This window comes from Erpetoichthys calabaricus, chromosome 16 (genome assembly GCF_900747795.2).
Source record: "Erpetoichthys calabaricus chromosome 16, fErpCal1.3, whole genome shotgun sequence".
Classification (NCBI taxonomy): Eukaryota; Metazoa; Chordata; class Cladistia; order Polypteriformes; family Polypteridae; genus Erpetoichthys; species Erpetoichthys calabaricus.
The window spans coordinates 12388587-12407080 of NC_041409.2; the positions used below are offsets into that span (position 1 = coordinate 12388587).

General features: G+C 39.3%; 1 protein-coding gene across 1 annotated transcript in view; it reads right to left on the reverse strand.

The window, feature by feature from the left end:
- Positions 1-392: 392 nt before the first annotated feature.
- ttc7b (tetratricopeptide repeat domain 7B) overlaps positions 393-18494 on the reverse strand; it is a 204523-nt gene continuing 186421 nt past the window's right edge. The window contains 1 exon segment of the mRNA XM_051920188.1: positions 393-2185. Within this exon segment, the coding sequence (XP_051776148.1) occupies positions 1964-2185 (222 nt within the window). The 3' untranslated portion in view covers positions 393-1963.

Consider the following 18494-nt stretch of genomic DNA (forward strand, 5'->3'; position numbering starts at 1 on the left):
CAACTTATTACGTGAGCTCTTCAGCAGCACTTGAAAGGAGTTGAGGCTGGGAGACACTCAGTGCTTTGCTACGCTCTAAGAGACACTTCTTTGAAATTTCGGAACGGCCCGCTGATGACAATCCCAGAGGCAAAAATGTGGAAGAGCTTTCGACTCTTCAAGCAGTGTGCAACACTCAACAATCACGGGCTCTTCAAAGGCACTGACTGACGATCTGAAAATTTGAACTAACTGATGTGTGCTGTCAAAGTTGTTTTTAGAATTGATTTATTTTATTTCAGATGTCAACAGAATATGAACTCCAGCCAGCCAGGGGTGTCCAAACCTGTACTCTTCTTGAGTGAAGATGGTACTCTGCTGGTTTTAAATCGCAACACACACACACACAGCAGTTAACAACTATTGTTTTATTATAGAAGTTCAGGTTACATTCTTTCGCTGGATACCCTCACAAGTGAGCACTTTTTTCGATTAAAACGGGTGTAAGTGCATTACGGCCCCTTCGGTCAATGGAAGTACAAGTGGGTTCAACTCCATTTATAGGCAGAATTTGGGAGTTCTGGAATGTCGCCAACATTACCTGTTTAAATATTCACTTTAAATAATGTCTCTTTTTCAAAAGATAAAATTATAAACATTGCTTTTCAAGTATGTAATAAACAACATAATATACATATCATGATTTAACAAAGACATATATTGGTAACACAAATCACAGTAAAAGATAATTGACTAAAATAATGCTCTTCTAACTATGCTGAAAAAAACATAATCACTAAGACATAATGCCATTTAAAAAAACATTTGTATAATAATCCGGTTTACCGGACTCTACAGTACAGCACACAAATACATCCATTTCGAAGTTGGTCGTTGGTGTTTTTGGCATCTCTCTTCAGATCTGTAACAGGTTCATCTATGTGGATGTTTACTAAAAGGAGTTGAAGAACTGGTAACAGCATAAATTATTGTATATATATATGTATATATATATACAACATGGACTCTTCTACTCAAAAATATTAATTAAAAAATAAGTCAATGACAAGTATACAAGACAAAAATATGATCCTTCTGATTTACACAAATTTATCAAAAAAACCTGTAACTGAACCCGACAAAACACACGTACATATAAGGTATGCATTATATACAAATACAGCAAATGCTCTAATAAAACAGAAACGAAACAAAACCAAAGAAAAGAAAAGACGATTGAGCACAAACCTGGACCAACACGTGTTGTAGGGTGTCACCTGGAGCAGCAGCAGTGTTCATGGCTGACTTAAAAACTTCACAAGATAAATCACTGACGGCCGAGTCACAGCTGTGCCTACTTGCGGCCGTAAAGATTTCCTCTGGGTTGTTGTCTCTTTATTCCCAGCTTTTGCATAGCAGTAATTCTTCACATCTCACTTGCAACTGGGTTGCTTGTTCTGAATGTCACATACTAAGGTCTGTGGCTCTTCAGTTTCACAGTTCAGGCGTTATGGATGAAGGATCTCGGCGCCGTAATACCCGAGTTTATTAAGAGCATCGGGGATATTTGAAAGTACACACTAATCGATAACACTTCAGATCATAATCGTTGCATTTTTCTTTCAATTTTAGAACAAATCTTCTTTTAGCCAATGGTAATAAGACAACGTTGTTTTGTTTTTTTTTACTTACTGTAAATGCTTACATTTTAGGACAAAAACAGACAAGCGATTACCCTTCTAATGTAAGTGGCACCAGAAGATCCCCGGCAGCCTACGGGAGAGTGTCACAGTATGTGCCATTTACGTGTCTTACCTATGTTTTTATTTTGTCATTCATTTAATAGCACAAATAGTATTCACAAAATTCTTGGAGACCAAAAAAGAGTCTGCCTCCAGAATAATGATCTCTGTACAGTGATTGGCTTAGGAAGAAGCCATTTCTCCAGCCACGGCGCATTGACTTTTAGGAGACAAATTCTCACTCAGAGTGTCCTGGGAATGACGGTGAAAGGGAGAATGGGACTAGTGGCCTCCAGCTCCAGCGCAGTTAAGAAGCATTCAGTGGCAGCATCGTCGTTTCCTTGGGCCTGGAGGACCTCACCCAGACAGTTCCAGACATCGTGGGCGGTGGAATTCACCTGCACCGCATCTCGCAAAATCTTCTCAGCCAAACTGTAGCGCCCCAACTGGTGCAGAATCAGGCCCTAAAAAAGTGGAAAAGAAAAACAGAATTAATACACACCGTCACACATTGGGGGGCAGCTCACAGGCTCGGATAATGGGAACTTCCAGCCGGAACACATGATAGCGTAGTTTACTAACACCTTATCTCTTCTTCCCTCTGCTGACCGGAAGAGTGATGGCTTTACCGCCCTTGACATCACTTCCAGTTTCTGCCTGCCTGGACCTGCCTCTTCCTGCCGGAAGTCCTTATCAGCGGAAGGTCCGCCATCTTGAAACAGTCAACTTTGGGACTCATGTCTGCAAAGGCGTTTTTCTGTTCTTTTTCAACGTGTTTATAACTCGTGTTTTGTTTGAATTATACGGGGTTTGCCCCAACACTTCACAGGTTCTCTCTTACAACATGAACTCACGGTGTACCTAAGGTCTAATCAAACAGAAAAGCGCAGCATTACAAATTGTAAATGAGCATCGGGAAGCTTTTCAACTCTACTGACTAAAGCCAAAGTTACATTCTGTGACTTTTAGTTGTGAGGAGTGTCAGACTTGCCGACTGGAGTTGCTGACCTGGTTGCCAGACCATGTCAATTTAAACAGCTGAAAATCACTGGGCACGTCGCTTTTACCGACTGGAGCCGACTTCCTGCATAGCTGAGCTCCCCTCTTTGTGTGTCAGCCAGCAACACGCTGCCTGATGGAGCTGGCATTGTAAGAAGGCCTAACAGTTACGGTGCGTTCAGCTGCAATCTTAACCCTTTTTAATTTCCATCAAACATGAGACTTTAGACAGATAAGCCTCTCCTCTGTTTGTGAGGTCCAAAACACCTGCGTTCCGTATTCCCCGTTGCTGCATTATCTGAATTAAACATCACGACTAAATGACTAAAGTGAGCGTGTGATTAAAGACAAAATGTCAGTGCGAGCCACAGACTAGTTGTACTGAATCACTGCGTATGTCAGACTGGTTTTCACATGAACACACCTCTGACTCGCTAAAATTCTGCAAAATGAAGGCCACGACTGAAAATCGCTGGGAACCTCCTTTAATGTGACACAACCTTAAATATGACTAGAATGTTCATAATGGGTGCTCCGGTTTCCTCCCACAGTCCAAAGATATGCAGGTTAGGTGCACTGGCGATCCTAAATTGTCCTTAGTGTGTGTGTGTGTGTGCCCTGCGGTGGGCTGGCGCCCTGCCCGGGGATTGTTTCCTGCTTTGCACCCTGTGCTGGCTGGGATTGGCTCCAGCAGACCCCCGTGACCCTGTAGTTAGGATATAGTGGGTTGGATAATGGATGTTCAGAATGGTATTTCCATCCATCCATCCATCCATCCAACCCGCTATATCCTAACACAGAGGATCATGGGGGTCTGCTGGAGCCAATCCCAGGCAGGGCGCCAGCCCACCACAGGGAGCGCACACACACACACACCAAGCACAATTTAGACTCGCCAATGCCCCTAAACCTGCATATCTTTGGACTGTGGGAGGAAACCCACGCAGACACGGGGAGAACATGCAAACTGCACGCAGGGAGGACCCATGAAGCGAATCCAAGTCTCCTTACTGCGAGGCAGCAGCGCTACCATTGCACCACCGTGCTGCCCAATAATGATATATTTATATAAAAAAACACACAAAACAACAGCAACATAATTCAGTTTGTTGAAAATACACTATAAAATGCATACATAAAACAAAATGAAATTACTGGATGCAGACATCTTACGCCAAATCTGAGAACACTACAATTAAGGAAATGCACACTATCATTCAACACACAAATTCACTGGTCTACAAAAATATATTTTTTGTTTGCTTCTGGGAACTTCAGAGCATCTCTTAGTTAAGTTTTTCACACCGATTTCATATATGAAATCGGAATTAAGCTAAAACGTCAGGTTTTTGAAATACACATCGTTGACGTTTTGACAATATAATATATCAACATGATATCTGGAGTTTGGACTCTGTCCCACCAAAATTGTTTTGATGTGTTTATTCCAAAAACAAACCAGAAGACGATACCAGAGACACGTTAAAGTATATTTATGTCAATTTACCTCAATATAAAAGTGAGGTCAGCGTGCCCAAAAATGTTGGAGGCACTCGCTTTTGCGCTTGTACTGCACATCCGTCTATTTTTGCAAGAACCAACAGTAGTCACCCATCATCCCCGATATCAGTTTTCCATCACCTTTATATCTTGATGAAATCTTTCCCCATGCTCATCTCTGACATCGCTTAAATTTGGTGGAAAAAAGTCGAGATGAGAATGTAAAACATGTGTCTTCAGTGACATTCGGGCTCCTTGTACCAGTTGAGGTTCTGATCCACCTCTTGAAGCCTCAGGTACCACTCCCAACACCAGGTAAAAGTCCAAGACTCTTTTATTTTGCAATAATCACGTGCACCAAGCACCCTCCACTCCACACTACTCATATAATCAATTCTTCAAATACAAACACCAATCCTCCTCTCCCAGACACTTCGCCACCCTACCTCCCAGCTCAGCTCAATGTCTGGGCTTTCCCAGAGTGCTTTATACCCCCTGACCCGGAGGTGTTTCTGTTTCATTACCCACAAGTCCTTATTCCTTCCAGGTCAGGGTAAACAGTCCTTATCTTCAACCCAGGAGCACGTTGTTTCTTCCTGTCATGGGATTATGACGCACGTCCGGGTTATAGGGCATATAAGAGTCCACAAGCCTCCCTACAGCGACTCCAAGTGGTCCCCAAGGTATCCAGCAGGGCTGTGCATAAAAACTACATAGTCCATGAGGCCCTGCTGGAATTCGGGGCCCGTCCATGCTGTCGGGAGAGCTCCTCCTGGTGGCCTGGGGGTGAGGGCCGGAAACTCTTGCTGGCCATCCATCACACCTGTAAACTGATATACTTTCAGCATATTCTCCACAAGTTCAGTATAATTCTCTGCTCTGTGACTGTCAAGAAAATTCTGGACAACCCGCACGAATGAGGGTGCTGATTCAGTTGGCTTCAGTTTCCTTTTGAACTCATCTTCAAGCATCAGTTCACGTATTTCAGGGCCAACAAAAATACCTTCCTTAATTTTGGCTTCACTTTTCTTGAGACCAAACTTATTTCTTAAATGCTGAAACGCATCGCCTTTACTGTCCAGTTGCCCTAGTTGTCCAAGACCTGGAACATCATAACTAAAAAATGGGACGTGCTGCTGGACGAAAACGGTTTTCAGATTTGGAGTCAGCAAATGAAATTTATTAAAGTACAGATAAAAGAATCCCAGTAGCAGAATGCTTGTTGACCTGTGATTTGTTGTCTAACTTCTAAACATTAAAATGAAATGCATCATATAAATATAAACAAATAAGCGTTTCTTTTTACGTATGTTAAGTGAAGTGTTCATATTTTTCCAAAGCTCTTACAGCTTATGTTCAGTAGTACAGAAACATTTTGCTGGGGAACCAGGATACTGATAACATGAACGGTACAATTAGAAGGACCGTGAAGAAAAAAAATGATTAAAAACAACAAAGTAAACTCAAAGTGAAATGAGAGTGTCTTGTTTCCTTGGCCAATTTCAGGTTATTGAACAAGTCACACAGAGCTGGAGAGGTGAGCGATGATCAGGATGGCACGGGCAGCCTTGCTTTCAGATTTCAGCTGAAGCAGTTTGAGAAGTTAACGATTAGATAAGCAATCCACTGAAGCGCTTGTGTAAATGACACTCTTAGAAGTGATTTTGTATCTGTGTTATAGAAGTTTGTTTGCCTAGGGAAGTTTAAAAAACAAATTAAGAAATGACCTTTAATACTAATAATGACTTGGGAAAAACTGAGAAATATTGTGGGTCTGGCTTCTATCTTTTAAAAGAAATAATCTGTTACTACTGTTAATAGTAATGGCAGTGCAAGCCTGGGGCCAAACATTAGCTAACGAATTCTGGTTTGCCAAGTAGGGCACAATAAACCAGGTGAGTGGTGAAGTGTTGGTATGCTTGGCATTTTCTGCAGATTAATTGCAATTATTTTACTTTAACTTATTGCTTAATATTATCACTTGCACGTAATCAAACGGTTGTGGCAAGCACCCTCTTCTACGCGGTGGTGTGCTGGGGAGGCAGCATAAAGAAGAGGGACGCCTCACGCCTGGACAAACTGGTGAGGAAGGCAGGCTCTATTGTAGGCACGGAGCTGGACAGTTTGACATCTGTGGCGGAGCGACGGGCGCTGAGCAGACTCCTGTCAATCATGGAGAATCCACTGCATCCACTAAACAGGATCATCTCCAGACAGAGGAGCAGCTTCAGCGACAGACTGCTGTCACCGTCCTGCTCCACTGACAGACTGAGGAGATCGTTCCTCCACCACACTATGCGACTCTTCAATTCCACTGGGGGGTTAAATGTTAACATTATACAAAGTTATTGTCTGTTATACCTGCATTGTTATCACTGTTTAATTTAATTGTATCACTCTTTAATTTTTTTGTATCAGTATGCTGCTGCTGGAGTATGTGAATTTCCCCTTGGGATTAATAAAGCATCCATCCATCCATCTATCCATCCATCCATCTATCTGTCCATCTATCTATCTAATCTGATTTGGTGAAGTTTACACAAATAAAAGAAAAACTCAACAGCCCCTAAACAATAATACGACACACATACAAATGTTCATCAGATTAGTGTAAACGACTCTTCGGTCAAAATTCCTCGCTCTCAGAAATAAACTGTAGTGTCTTTTTGAGTTCATCTATTACTCTTGTCTGAATTTCAATGACCTTGCAGTTCAATCACTGCAAGCTCCTTGTGAACAAAGGCACATATTTACAAAACAGACTGGTCACGTACAGTATACATTATCAGCAGATCCACTATAAATCTGATAAAAATAGACCTGGAGAACTGCCAGTGCAAACCTGACACATTAACCCCAATATCAAATATCACAGAACTGCTCTCCTGCAGTGGTGCAAGTACCACTGTTTACTCTGAGACAGTCAGCACAGAAATCAGGCCAAGCTCTCTCAATAATTAGCTACCCACTTCGGTCCCCACAACTGAGCTAAACAAAGACCACAACAAACAATGAACCAGTGAACCCATAAGTAGGTTCAAACCAGACATGCGTGCAAATAAACAGAATCAATGAAAAAATGACATTTCAAAACTAGCAATGAATCACAATGCACCATAGATTAACAACTCAACACCACCTACATGCGTCAAAACTGGGGAGTTTAATTTCGGTGATGTTGTTCTTTTCAAAAGGTGAGCCTTTCCTTTATTCCTCACAGTCCTTTTTAATGCTGACTTCCTGGGACCGAAGTCAGTTTCTTGTGATTCTTGGTCAGTAAGTATGTAATCGAGACAAAGCAGAAAATAGAAGTAAAAACAAAAACACATTACCAAAATTTAAGTACATAATTATAAAGTGAAATGGCTTATTTGCCTAAGTAACATTGAGTCACTCTGATCTTGAAAATGAGCGTACAGTCACAAAAACAATGGGAATGCACACTGGCAAATACCTATAAATATAAATACCTGGGAGTGCAGCTGGACGATAAACTGGACTGGACTGCCAATACTGATGCCCTGTGCAAGAAAGGACAGAGCCGCCTGTACTTCCTTAGAAGACTGGCATCCTTCAACATCTGCAGTAAGATGCTGCAGATGTTCTATCAGATGGTTGTGGCGAGTGAGGCAGCATTAAGAAGAAGGATGCATCACGCCTGGACAAACTGGTGAGGAAGGCAGGCTCTATTGTTGGCATAGAGCTGGACAGTTTAACATCTGTGGCAGAGCGACGGGCACTCAGCAGGCTCCTATCAATTATGGAGAATCCACTACATCCATTAAACAGTGTCATCTCCAGACAGAGGAGCAGTTTCAGCGACAGACTGCTGTCACCGTCCTGCTCCACTGACAGACTGAGAAGATTATTCCTCCCCCAAACTATGCGACTCTTCAATTCCATCAGAGGGGGTAAACGTTGAACATTATTCAAGTTATTGTCTGTTTTTTACCTGCATTTTTTATTACTCTTTAATTTAATATTTTTTGCTGCTGGAGTATGTGAATTTCCCCCTGGGATTAATAAATAAAGTAAGTAAGTAAGTAAGTAAGTAAGTAAGTAAGTAGGAAGGTAGGTAGGTAGGTAGGTAGGTAGGTAGGTAGGTAGGTAGGTAGGTAGGTATCTATCTATCTATCTATCTATCTATCTATCTATCTATCTATCTATCTATCTATCTATCTATCTATCTATCTATCTATCTATCTATCTATCTATCTATCAAAGTAGGGAACTGCCTAGAATCACATGTGTGAAGTAATCTTACAAGAGGCTCTAAAGTTCATCTCCAAATGTACAACATACTCTAATAAAGGAAGGACAATACATAGGAGTAGAGCACAAATGCTACCTTCCTGTTTTCTTATGAATTACTCAAACCTCACTCTTTTGAGCTTCATGCTTCACTACGTTAAGCCAACAAACAGAATCCCCCCTATATTACAAACTACTTAGAAGGACTTTTAGTGGATTAAAAATGTATTCATTTTACTTCCATGTAAATGGAAGTTTGGTGATGGGGTCAAAAATTCACTACTGCGTTAAGGGTGGAGTGGTGGCTCTGAGGCTAAGGATCTGTGCTGGTATCCAGAAGGCTGCCGGTTCGAATCCCCGTCATTGCCAAAAAAGAGATCCTACTCTGCTGGGCTCTTGAGTAAGACCCTTAACCTGTAATTGCTCCAGGGGCGCTGTGCAATAGCTGACCCTGCGCTCTGACCCCAAGGGGTATGCGAAAACTAACAAATTTCTAATACGAGAAATCGTATAAGACAAAATAAAGAACAAAAAAAAAAAAAGTTCAGATTATATTCAGAATGTCGAGAAAAGCTGATTTTAGCATGGTGTCTGTGGAAACCTGAAGTTGATTTTCACATCTTAAAATTACAATTTGCATCAGAAAATTATACATTTTTTTGCATTGTGTAGAGCAATGACTACATCCCAGCAAAGATAATGCATTTTTCCTCCCTTGACACCAAGGCCCATGTACAATGATACCTTCTGAAAAACTCGACCTTTACTATTCTTCATACAAGCTATATTGTATTTGTCTAGTTATGGGCTCTAAACCAATGTTCCCTCTAAGCTAAGCGTGTGAGCAATCGTTCACACGAATTCAGAGCGTCGCTCATACTTCCCGCATGATCGCTCATTCCGACAGCGTCGCTCATACTTATCGCACGATCGCTCACTCCGACCATTGAAGTTGGTGCTCATAAATTTTTGGCTTAAACAAAATGTCGCTCATAAACAATGTTTTTTGCTCACTACTCCTTAGAGGGAACATTGCTCCAAACCTATTGTTTTTGGTCCAGTTTGATCCAGTACTTATCCCCAAAAACAGTTTGATCTATGTCTAACAATAACTGACCCAGAAATTGTTTAATTTAACTGGGATTGGTCACAGTCTGTTCCATTTTTTTCATGGGACCAGGCTTATCGATTTGCAAAATTTTTGTACAAGCAGTCTTTGATATACATAATTTATTTAAATATACATGTCTGCACACACACTCAAAGAAATCAGAGAAGATTGTTTTCTGTACGCTGTATCTTACTGAATACCATACTCCGATGTCTTACTGCTATAAATTTTGCTTACTGTAACTGACAACAGAAGGCAGCCTGGGGTTGTTCCACAAAGTCTAACCTGGAAACAAACCTAATTATCACCTCTTAGCCTGCTCTGTACCAGTCTAAGAATGAAGCTCGGCGCCGTATTGTGTCTTGAAATGATATGGACAAAAAACCTTGTAGAAAGGTGCTTACTGGTTTTTTAGCATATTTAATGGTGCCACATTCTTACATATGTTAATTGTAAAACATTAAGACCTATATTGTAACGGCCGACCCCTTACTCAGCCGGCAGCTACACCTCCAAGACCTGTGGCCTGGATAAATTACTGAGATGAATCTTATATCAAGCTGTACCTCTAACAAATGAAATTTTCCCCACAATCGACGGTTTACACAAGCACGCAAAAACAGGTATGTCAAATATGTGAATATATTAAATAGAAAACAAAACACTACTGCACATTCTCAACGTAGAAAAAATATATATGTATATCCCTCCACCAAAGCAGCATCGTGACAACACCATATATATGGATATACACAATAACAAACCCTCCCTTGCTCCTGTAACATATAATAAACAACACGAATAACAACAATGAATGAATACGGAATGAATGATCGTGAACTTGAGTCTGAGTATATAACTGTCCTGAATGCGGATGAGTGGTCAACAGATATGTGATGTGTTTGTATATTCTGGAACAAATGGAACAACCTCACCATGAATCTTCGGCGTGTGGCGGACGATGTAGTCCGACCCCGGGGTCTCTGGCGATGAGGGAATTGAAGTAAGTCCGACGGAATGAAAACAAACTGGATACAAAGTCCGATGTGGAAAACAGCAGGTAAACTTGGTTCGTAGTTGTAAAGTGAAATCTCTGTCTTTCTCCTCTCCTTTCCTCTCTGTTCCCTCCTGATTGTTTAAATAGTTGAGAGCCGGATGTAACTGATTGTGATTGAAAACAGGTGCTTTCCATCTTGGGGCTGTGGTCTCTTCCCATCATCCGTCCCCCCTGTATTTACGGGGACAACATTCACTAACGCACACATAAACAGCAAACAGGACGATGGAAACAAAACGCACTCAGCACAAACATTGATAACACTATTACTACTATGTAGCCCCGCTACAATATTGTGTACTGAAAATGCCAAGAATTAATATCTTTTGAGTACTTAAGGAGGTTAGTGATTACATACTGTATCTAAACTCTTGACTCATATATTCCACACTCTGCAAACTCCTAAGGAATGGAAGCTACCAAATATTTTCCCATTATATAAAAGACCTGATACAAGAAACTATAGGTCAGTAAGCTTAACATGCGTCACAAGTTACTTAATGGAAGCAATTATTAAGGAGAATGTTGAGCAACATATGTATGTCAAGAAAGGGTGTGTTAGCAAATAGCGTGTGCTCAGATAGAGAAGGTTGTGTTTCACGGTTATACTGTAGTACTAGGGTGTTGTACCGTGTTAGCCATTATGAATGTAGAGAAAAGCCAAGCAAAATGGCAAAATGATTACATCTTGCCTGAAGAAGGGGCCTGAGTTGCCTCGAAAGCTTGCATATTGTAATCTTTCTAGTTAGCCAATAAAAGGTGTCATTTTGCTTGGCTTTTCTCTACGGTTATACTGGAATACTATGAGGAAGCAACAAAAGCATACAATAAGGGAGGTGCATATGATATTATTTACTTTGATATTCAGAAGGCTTTTGGTAATCTACCACATGAGAGGGAAGTGTATGGGAATGAAACTAAAAACAAAAATTGTAACTTCAGGGTGAAGTCTATAGGTGGGTATAAAATTGGCTTAAACACCAGAAACAAAGAGTTATGGAGGACCCTTTTCAGAGTTAGAGTAGTTGATGTTAAACGTGGTGTCCTTCATAGATCAGTACTGAGTCCACTTTTTACTTTATAGAAACAACTGGAATAAAAATACAAATATAAATAACAAGCCGGTCAAATTTACAGATGATACTAAATTAGGGGGAAGTGGATTTAATTTAGTATCAGTCGAGTCATTAAAGAGGTTCTTGGACAAAACACAGGCTGGGGAAGATTTGTGGCAGATAAAATTTAATGCAAAGTACAATATGCAGGAAGTGAAAATGCTAAATTTGAACACAAAATGGGAGATTTGAAACTTGAAAGTATGCCTTGTGAGAAGAACCTGGGATGTAAAGTGGAATTGTCACTATCTACACCCAGAAAAGTGTACAGAAGTGATCAAAAAGTCTAATAAGATGTTAAGCTATATAGCGCATTGTGTGGCATACAAGGCATGAAGATATGCTTATTCTCTGTAACACACTAGTGAGGCCACACCTGGAGGACCGTGTTTAGTTTTGGTCTCCGTATTACAAAAAAGACGTAACAGCTCTACAGAAAGTCCAGCGAAGAACAACTACACTAATTCCGGGACTGCAAGGTATGAGGTATCGGGAGAAATTGAAGGAGTTTAACTTCATAAGTTTAAGCAAAATAAGATTAAGAAGTGAAGCAAGTGATGTGTTTAAAATTATTAAGGCATTTGGTACAGTGATCTCAGCTGTTATTTTAAAACAAATTCTTCAACAAGAACAACGAAACACAGTTCAAAACCTGTTAAGGGCAAATTTTGCACATATACTGTTTAAATTAAAATATTATTTAAATAAAGTTCTTCTTCATAAAAGGAACCACAGACACATGGAATACATTACCTAGTGTTCAATGTTCTTTTATTTATTCAAGTTTGTGGAAGAACACATGAAATTTCCCTTCTCAGTTGCCTCCAAATAACAGACAGAAATGAAATAAAACACATAAGAGATAAGATGGGTTAAATCTTATACAGAAATTCTAAAATATTTATTCCCTTTGAAAAACAAATTCTTTGACAACTATGTCTAACAGATGGATAGTGTGTTTTTACCTAAATGGTTACATGATACATATGAAACCTGTACACTTCTGGAATTTCTTATTATCTCTGATATTCCGTATTAAAAAATGAATAGAACGGGAATTCCTAGAACAATTTGTAAGGGTTTTTAAAGCAGATTGACTGAAGTTAAGTTCTGTGTGTAATGGGTGTCTGTCATCAGCTGAGATGATTTCCAGATTTTTCAACATGGCCCACTGACACACACTTACCAAACAATCTATGTCAGCGCCAATAATGTTAGCTGCATCTTTGCTACTTTGTTGGGAGTTTTTGACATTTTGGTTTGTTAGACTACTAAACCAGGCAATGAAGCTGAAAGTGATGACAGACAGGATCACACTTAGCTAACCAGGACAACTGGAGGTCTTTGTACATTTCAAGTAGTCTATGTCTACTGAGGAGAAACAAGCACTGATTGCATTTAGAGTATACGTTTTTTTGTATTTATATTCCAATTAAGATTATTACCTAGTGTAGTTCTTAAGTGTTTACATTAACTCACTATTTCTACCTCCAACCTCAGAATAATGAGAGGTGAACAAGCAGATTTCTGTCTCACATGTTATTTCTTTGGTCTTTATGACATTCAGAGCAAGAGTGTTTCTGTTGCAGGAATGTATTAAACAGTCCACTTGATTTAAATAATGACTTTCATCCTTGGCAGATCAGCGTCCTATTAGCATTGTATCTTCAGTATACTTGACAATGATACAATGGTTATTTCCTGCACTTCTTTTGAACTTGGGAGTCTGAATTGTCAACTTTAATACCCCTGAAAGTCAGATTTCCTACTTGGCTGGTCTGTCAAGTCTGAGTTTGTTGACTACAACTCACAATGGCAACGTACACTGCAAACTTTAGTGAAAGCTATAGTATTATAGTGTTTATTAGCAATTCTGTCATGTCTCATTAAATCAGTTCTGCCCAGCCTCTATCTGGGGACACATTACTACATTGTTTGGATGGGCAAAATACCACATAATGTGTTGCTCAGTAGTTGTCTGTGTTCTGAAAGAGCAAGCACCATAAAGGTTCTCCTGAAGGCGTCCAAATTGTTTTTCCGTATGTTTTACTGGAAAAAGGTCAAGTTGGGTGTGACGTCAATTCTAGCTGCAAAATCTGACTTCCGAGATAAATGGAATGCAGCAGTCGTTCAGTCTCTGGTCACTAGCTTACAGTGTAAACAGTAATGGAGACAAAGGTGGACAGTAGAATTTTAGGGACCTTCAAATCTTGACTAGATGTTATTTTGATCAATCTTAGTGAATAGGACTGGCAACATTGTCGGGCATTATGGCCATTTCTCATCTAAATTGTTCAGTACCAACACTATTTTTTGTCAATGAGAGGTGTGAGGGATGGCTGGCTAAATATTCCGGTCCATACCCCCAGGCCGCCAGGTGGAGCCCTCCCAGCAGCATGGAAGGTCCCCAAATTCCAGCAGGGCATTATGGACATTGTAGTTTTTATAAACAACCCTGCTGGATACCGTGGGGACCACCAGGAGCCGCTGTAGGGAGGCTTACAGAGTGCTACGTGCCCTATAACCCGGAAGTGCGTCGTGATCACATGACCGGAAAGAACGACGTGCTTCAGGGTTGAAGAAAAGGACTTTTAATCTGACCCGGAAGTGATGAGGACTTATGGACTGTTGGGCTGGAACCACTTCCGGGTCAGGAGATATAAAAGGACTGTGGGAAAGCCCAGACACTGAGCTGAGCTGGGAGGAAGGGTGGCTAAGTGTCTGGGAGAGGAGGATAGAGAGTATTGTGTAGAGAGAGAATTGGTATTTGTATGAGTAGTGGGGAGTGGAGGGTGCTTAGTGCATGTATTTATAATAAAAAGAATAATAATTGTACTTTTACCTGGTGTTTGGAGTGGTACCTGAGGGTTCAAGGGAGCGATAGCGCCACTTACTGCTACAGAGGCTAAAGATAAACATGTATAAAACAGGAATAAAAATAAGTTCTATAGGTTTTCCACTAAACTAAAATAGATAGATAGATAGATAGATAGATAGATAGATAGATAGATAGATAGATAGATAGATAGATAGATAGATAGATAGATAGATAGGAAAGGCACTATATGATTGATAGATAGATAGATAGATAGATAGATAGATAGATAGATAGATAGATAGATAGATAGATAGGAAAGGCACTATATGATAGATAGATAGATAGATAGATAGATAGATAGATAGATAGATAGATAGATACTTTATTAATCCCAAGGGGCTCATCAAGCTGTAGACAGTTTGGTACTAGAGATCATGACCAATCTCACCACATTTGAAAAAAAGTAGCTCGGCCAATGGCAGTTCTTTTGGACTCAGTTCTGGGCAATCTTGGTGGGTGAGGTTTTTGGTACTCGTCTGGCTTTTAAGACAACATTGCTTCATGCATTTCCACTACACTCTTAGATAGATACTTTATTAATCCCAATGGAAAATTCACATAAATTGTTAATTACTGTGTGAAACAACTCCAATTCAGTAAACATCTAACAATAAGTAGCACCTTGATGTTCATAGTAATGTAACATACAAAAAGGAAATGCAATGATTCATGATTTTTTACGGTCAACCATGGTGTGCTTCTTCACCTTCAAGGACAGCTAGTGAAAGGAGATGCATTGTCTGATGCTGTATGCTATGATTCTTCCCCTTTAAGTTTATCTTGTTTATCCTTTTCAGTTCCATTTTATGTGTAAAAAACAAATCCAGACAATATAAATTGAGGCATTAGCCTTGAATAGAGAAGCATGCATATTCTTAATTAGTGTCATTTATGACCTTACTATCCGAATTCACCTTTGTGCCTCATCCATCTTTCCTTCCATGTAGACTGATGTTCAAAAAACATTTTCTTCTTTCCTGACTATTTGCATCACACACTAATTCATTGCATGGTCTTGCACTTGACCTCTTTCCTACATGTTCCTCTGCAGCCATTTATAATTAAAAGTAAACTGCCTAGCTATATTTTATGTTTATTTCAAGAACTAATTCAAAAGATCTCAAAATGCTAGTGGATAAAGGACACTGCCGACACACTGAAACCCTTTAACCATGCACCATGCAGGTTACTTCTATCTCTTATTTTTAAGATCTTATTTTTTTGCGGAATCAATCAAAGTGCCATTAAAAGTGAAATGTAAGAATTATTATTAAAATATATAATTATTTTAATATTATTTTTTTTAATAATAACATTTATACAAAGAGGCTTACTGAGGTTAATATGTAAAAAGAAGGGAAAAAGAAAAGATGCAACTAAATGATAGATCAATGGTAGAAATATTGGACAAACAATATTGTATTTACATTTTTCTGTCATTTCAAGCACTTAAAAGAAAATCTAAATATCAAAAATAAATCACTTTTGGCATTCAGACTTATTTTTACCAAACAGATAACCTGGCAAAAAGCACATACGCAGATTCACCAAAAGCACTGTTCATTGATAGGCATGCTTGTTTGTGTGTGTGTGTGTGTGTGCCTGTTTGGGGGGGGGTCTGGGGGTTTATTGAGCAAGAGCACAGCTGACACACCATTACGACAGCATGCAGCTGGGCTGCCATAATAAAACTCCATTCCCAAAGCTAATGCCCCAGCTGCTCAGTCCATTAAGCCATGAAGACAGCAAATGCTACATTACTTCAATTTAATATAAAAAAAATTCTCAGTACACTCAAGAATAAATTAAATAATGCAAAGGGGGAGGGAGGGGGAGATGATGCAGAAAAATGTAAACTGTATTTTGTTAAGAATGTATTACTCCCAAATACAGTATACCGCATTCACCAATTTCTGCAAAGCCTCAACTGCAGAACATAGGATCGTAACGGAAATAACAAGTCAATTCTATTTTGTTATTATAGTCTGACAATTTGACATAGTCTCATGACTCATGAATTAATGGGACTCAGTCACAAAGTGACTTCCTGCATCTTGTCAAGATTAGGCATATTGAGAAAGTGACAGTCTGATGCAGGGCACCTGTCACTTAACTGTGAGTGAGGCAGCAAGTCCTTTCTTGCCACGAACTGCACAAAATGGCATACAGATAGTGAAGTATATATAACCCATCAATTAGTCTGCTCAATTGGGTAATACATCAGGCTGCTGATCAATAAGGGTTAACAGCTTAGCAGTGCCCTGCAGTGGTCTGTGCTGGCATTTAGAAACAACAGGAAATAAAATGATCAGGAAAGTTTATTGTATAGACAGAAGCAGATTTAAAATACCAGGAGAGGGGCAGAACATGACAAAGACAGAAAACCACACATCATCACATAGAAACCTGTTTAGCTTAACCAGCTATGGAAACTGGCTTAATACAACTGCGTGGAGGACAGTTTTTCTATAAAACCGAGAGAAGATTTTTTTCTCCCTACTATTTACAGCTTAATCAAAACACTGGAATGCCAACAATACCCCTGAGAGCAAGAAGTAACAGCTTATTCTCAAAAAGCGAATGACAAAACATACTGAGCCGATGTGAAAAACAGCACAAAAACTTAGGTGCACAACACTTATTTCTGGGAATAAATGCAAAAGAAACAATTTATGGAAGAAAGATACCAATTCCTCTGAAATATTATTTTACTTGAACAGATAAATGCTAAAACTTGTGTGCTCCATATTCCCCGAAGTCAAAATGTTTGGACTTAAAAGCACTAATCTTGATTAATTTCAGAAAAAACATCCCAGGTTAGTAGTAACTATGTATTTTACTAAATTAAATTAGCTTGTCTTTAATACTAAATAAATCAGATATACAACAATCATACAGTGCATCTGTTCATGAGCTGGGCATTTGAAGAAGCAATGACCCGGATTTAATTAGTTTGCTTTTATAACCACAGCATACAACATCCCTTCTGCTATCTGTAACATAATGCATGGTTATGTCTAGGGCTAAAATAACAATGACTAAATGTATTTGTGTTATGTATTAACCTGCAATTATATATGTTCCGGTTATTTTTGATGTTTCTGATCTGTTATTTTCCATATTTTTGTAACCACATACAGTCTTTTTGAGTGTGCCTGTGTTCCATTTTCTTTGTGGGTGAACCACCCTGACGTCGCCACTCCAGAGCCCTACTTCGGGATTTATTTCTTTTCCCTGACTATTTGGTTTTGCCTTTGGATTCTGCTTCTGGATGAGTGTATACTGGAACTTGTTTACTCTCTTTAAGTAACTCCCTTCAGCTCTTTTGAGCACCTTTTGTTATTTTCTTCTTAGCTGAAGAAATCTTTTTCATTTAGAGAGTATTCTTGTTGCCTTTTGGTATAAAGCCAGAGATTTGCTCAGTTTCGTCCTTTTCTGTGGCATTTTTGGAACAATAGGTATATTTTGAACTATATAACCAGTTTCATCATTTTTGGGGCCTTGTCTGGCTGCAGCTTAGTGTGAGGCTATTTTGGTTAGGTCATTTAAAGTCCTGGCCTGCTTTTGTGGATCTTTGCTACCCTCCTGACTCCTGTTATAACAATCTGCAGCAGATTACTAACAAAATATTAAATTACTCAACATTGAAAAGCGCTATATAAATGTAATGAATTATTATTATTATTATTTTATACAACATTTACAGACATACAGTTAACCACAAATAACCTAACCTCATTTTCACAAATATTTAAGAACACTGTTGCTACAATTCTGAAGTACACTACTCATTAACATTAAAATTAACCTAAGTCTTTACCTGCAAGACTTGAAAGAAAACAAAAACCAAGGAAAAATGAAA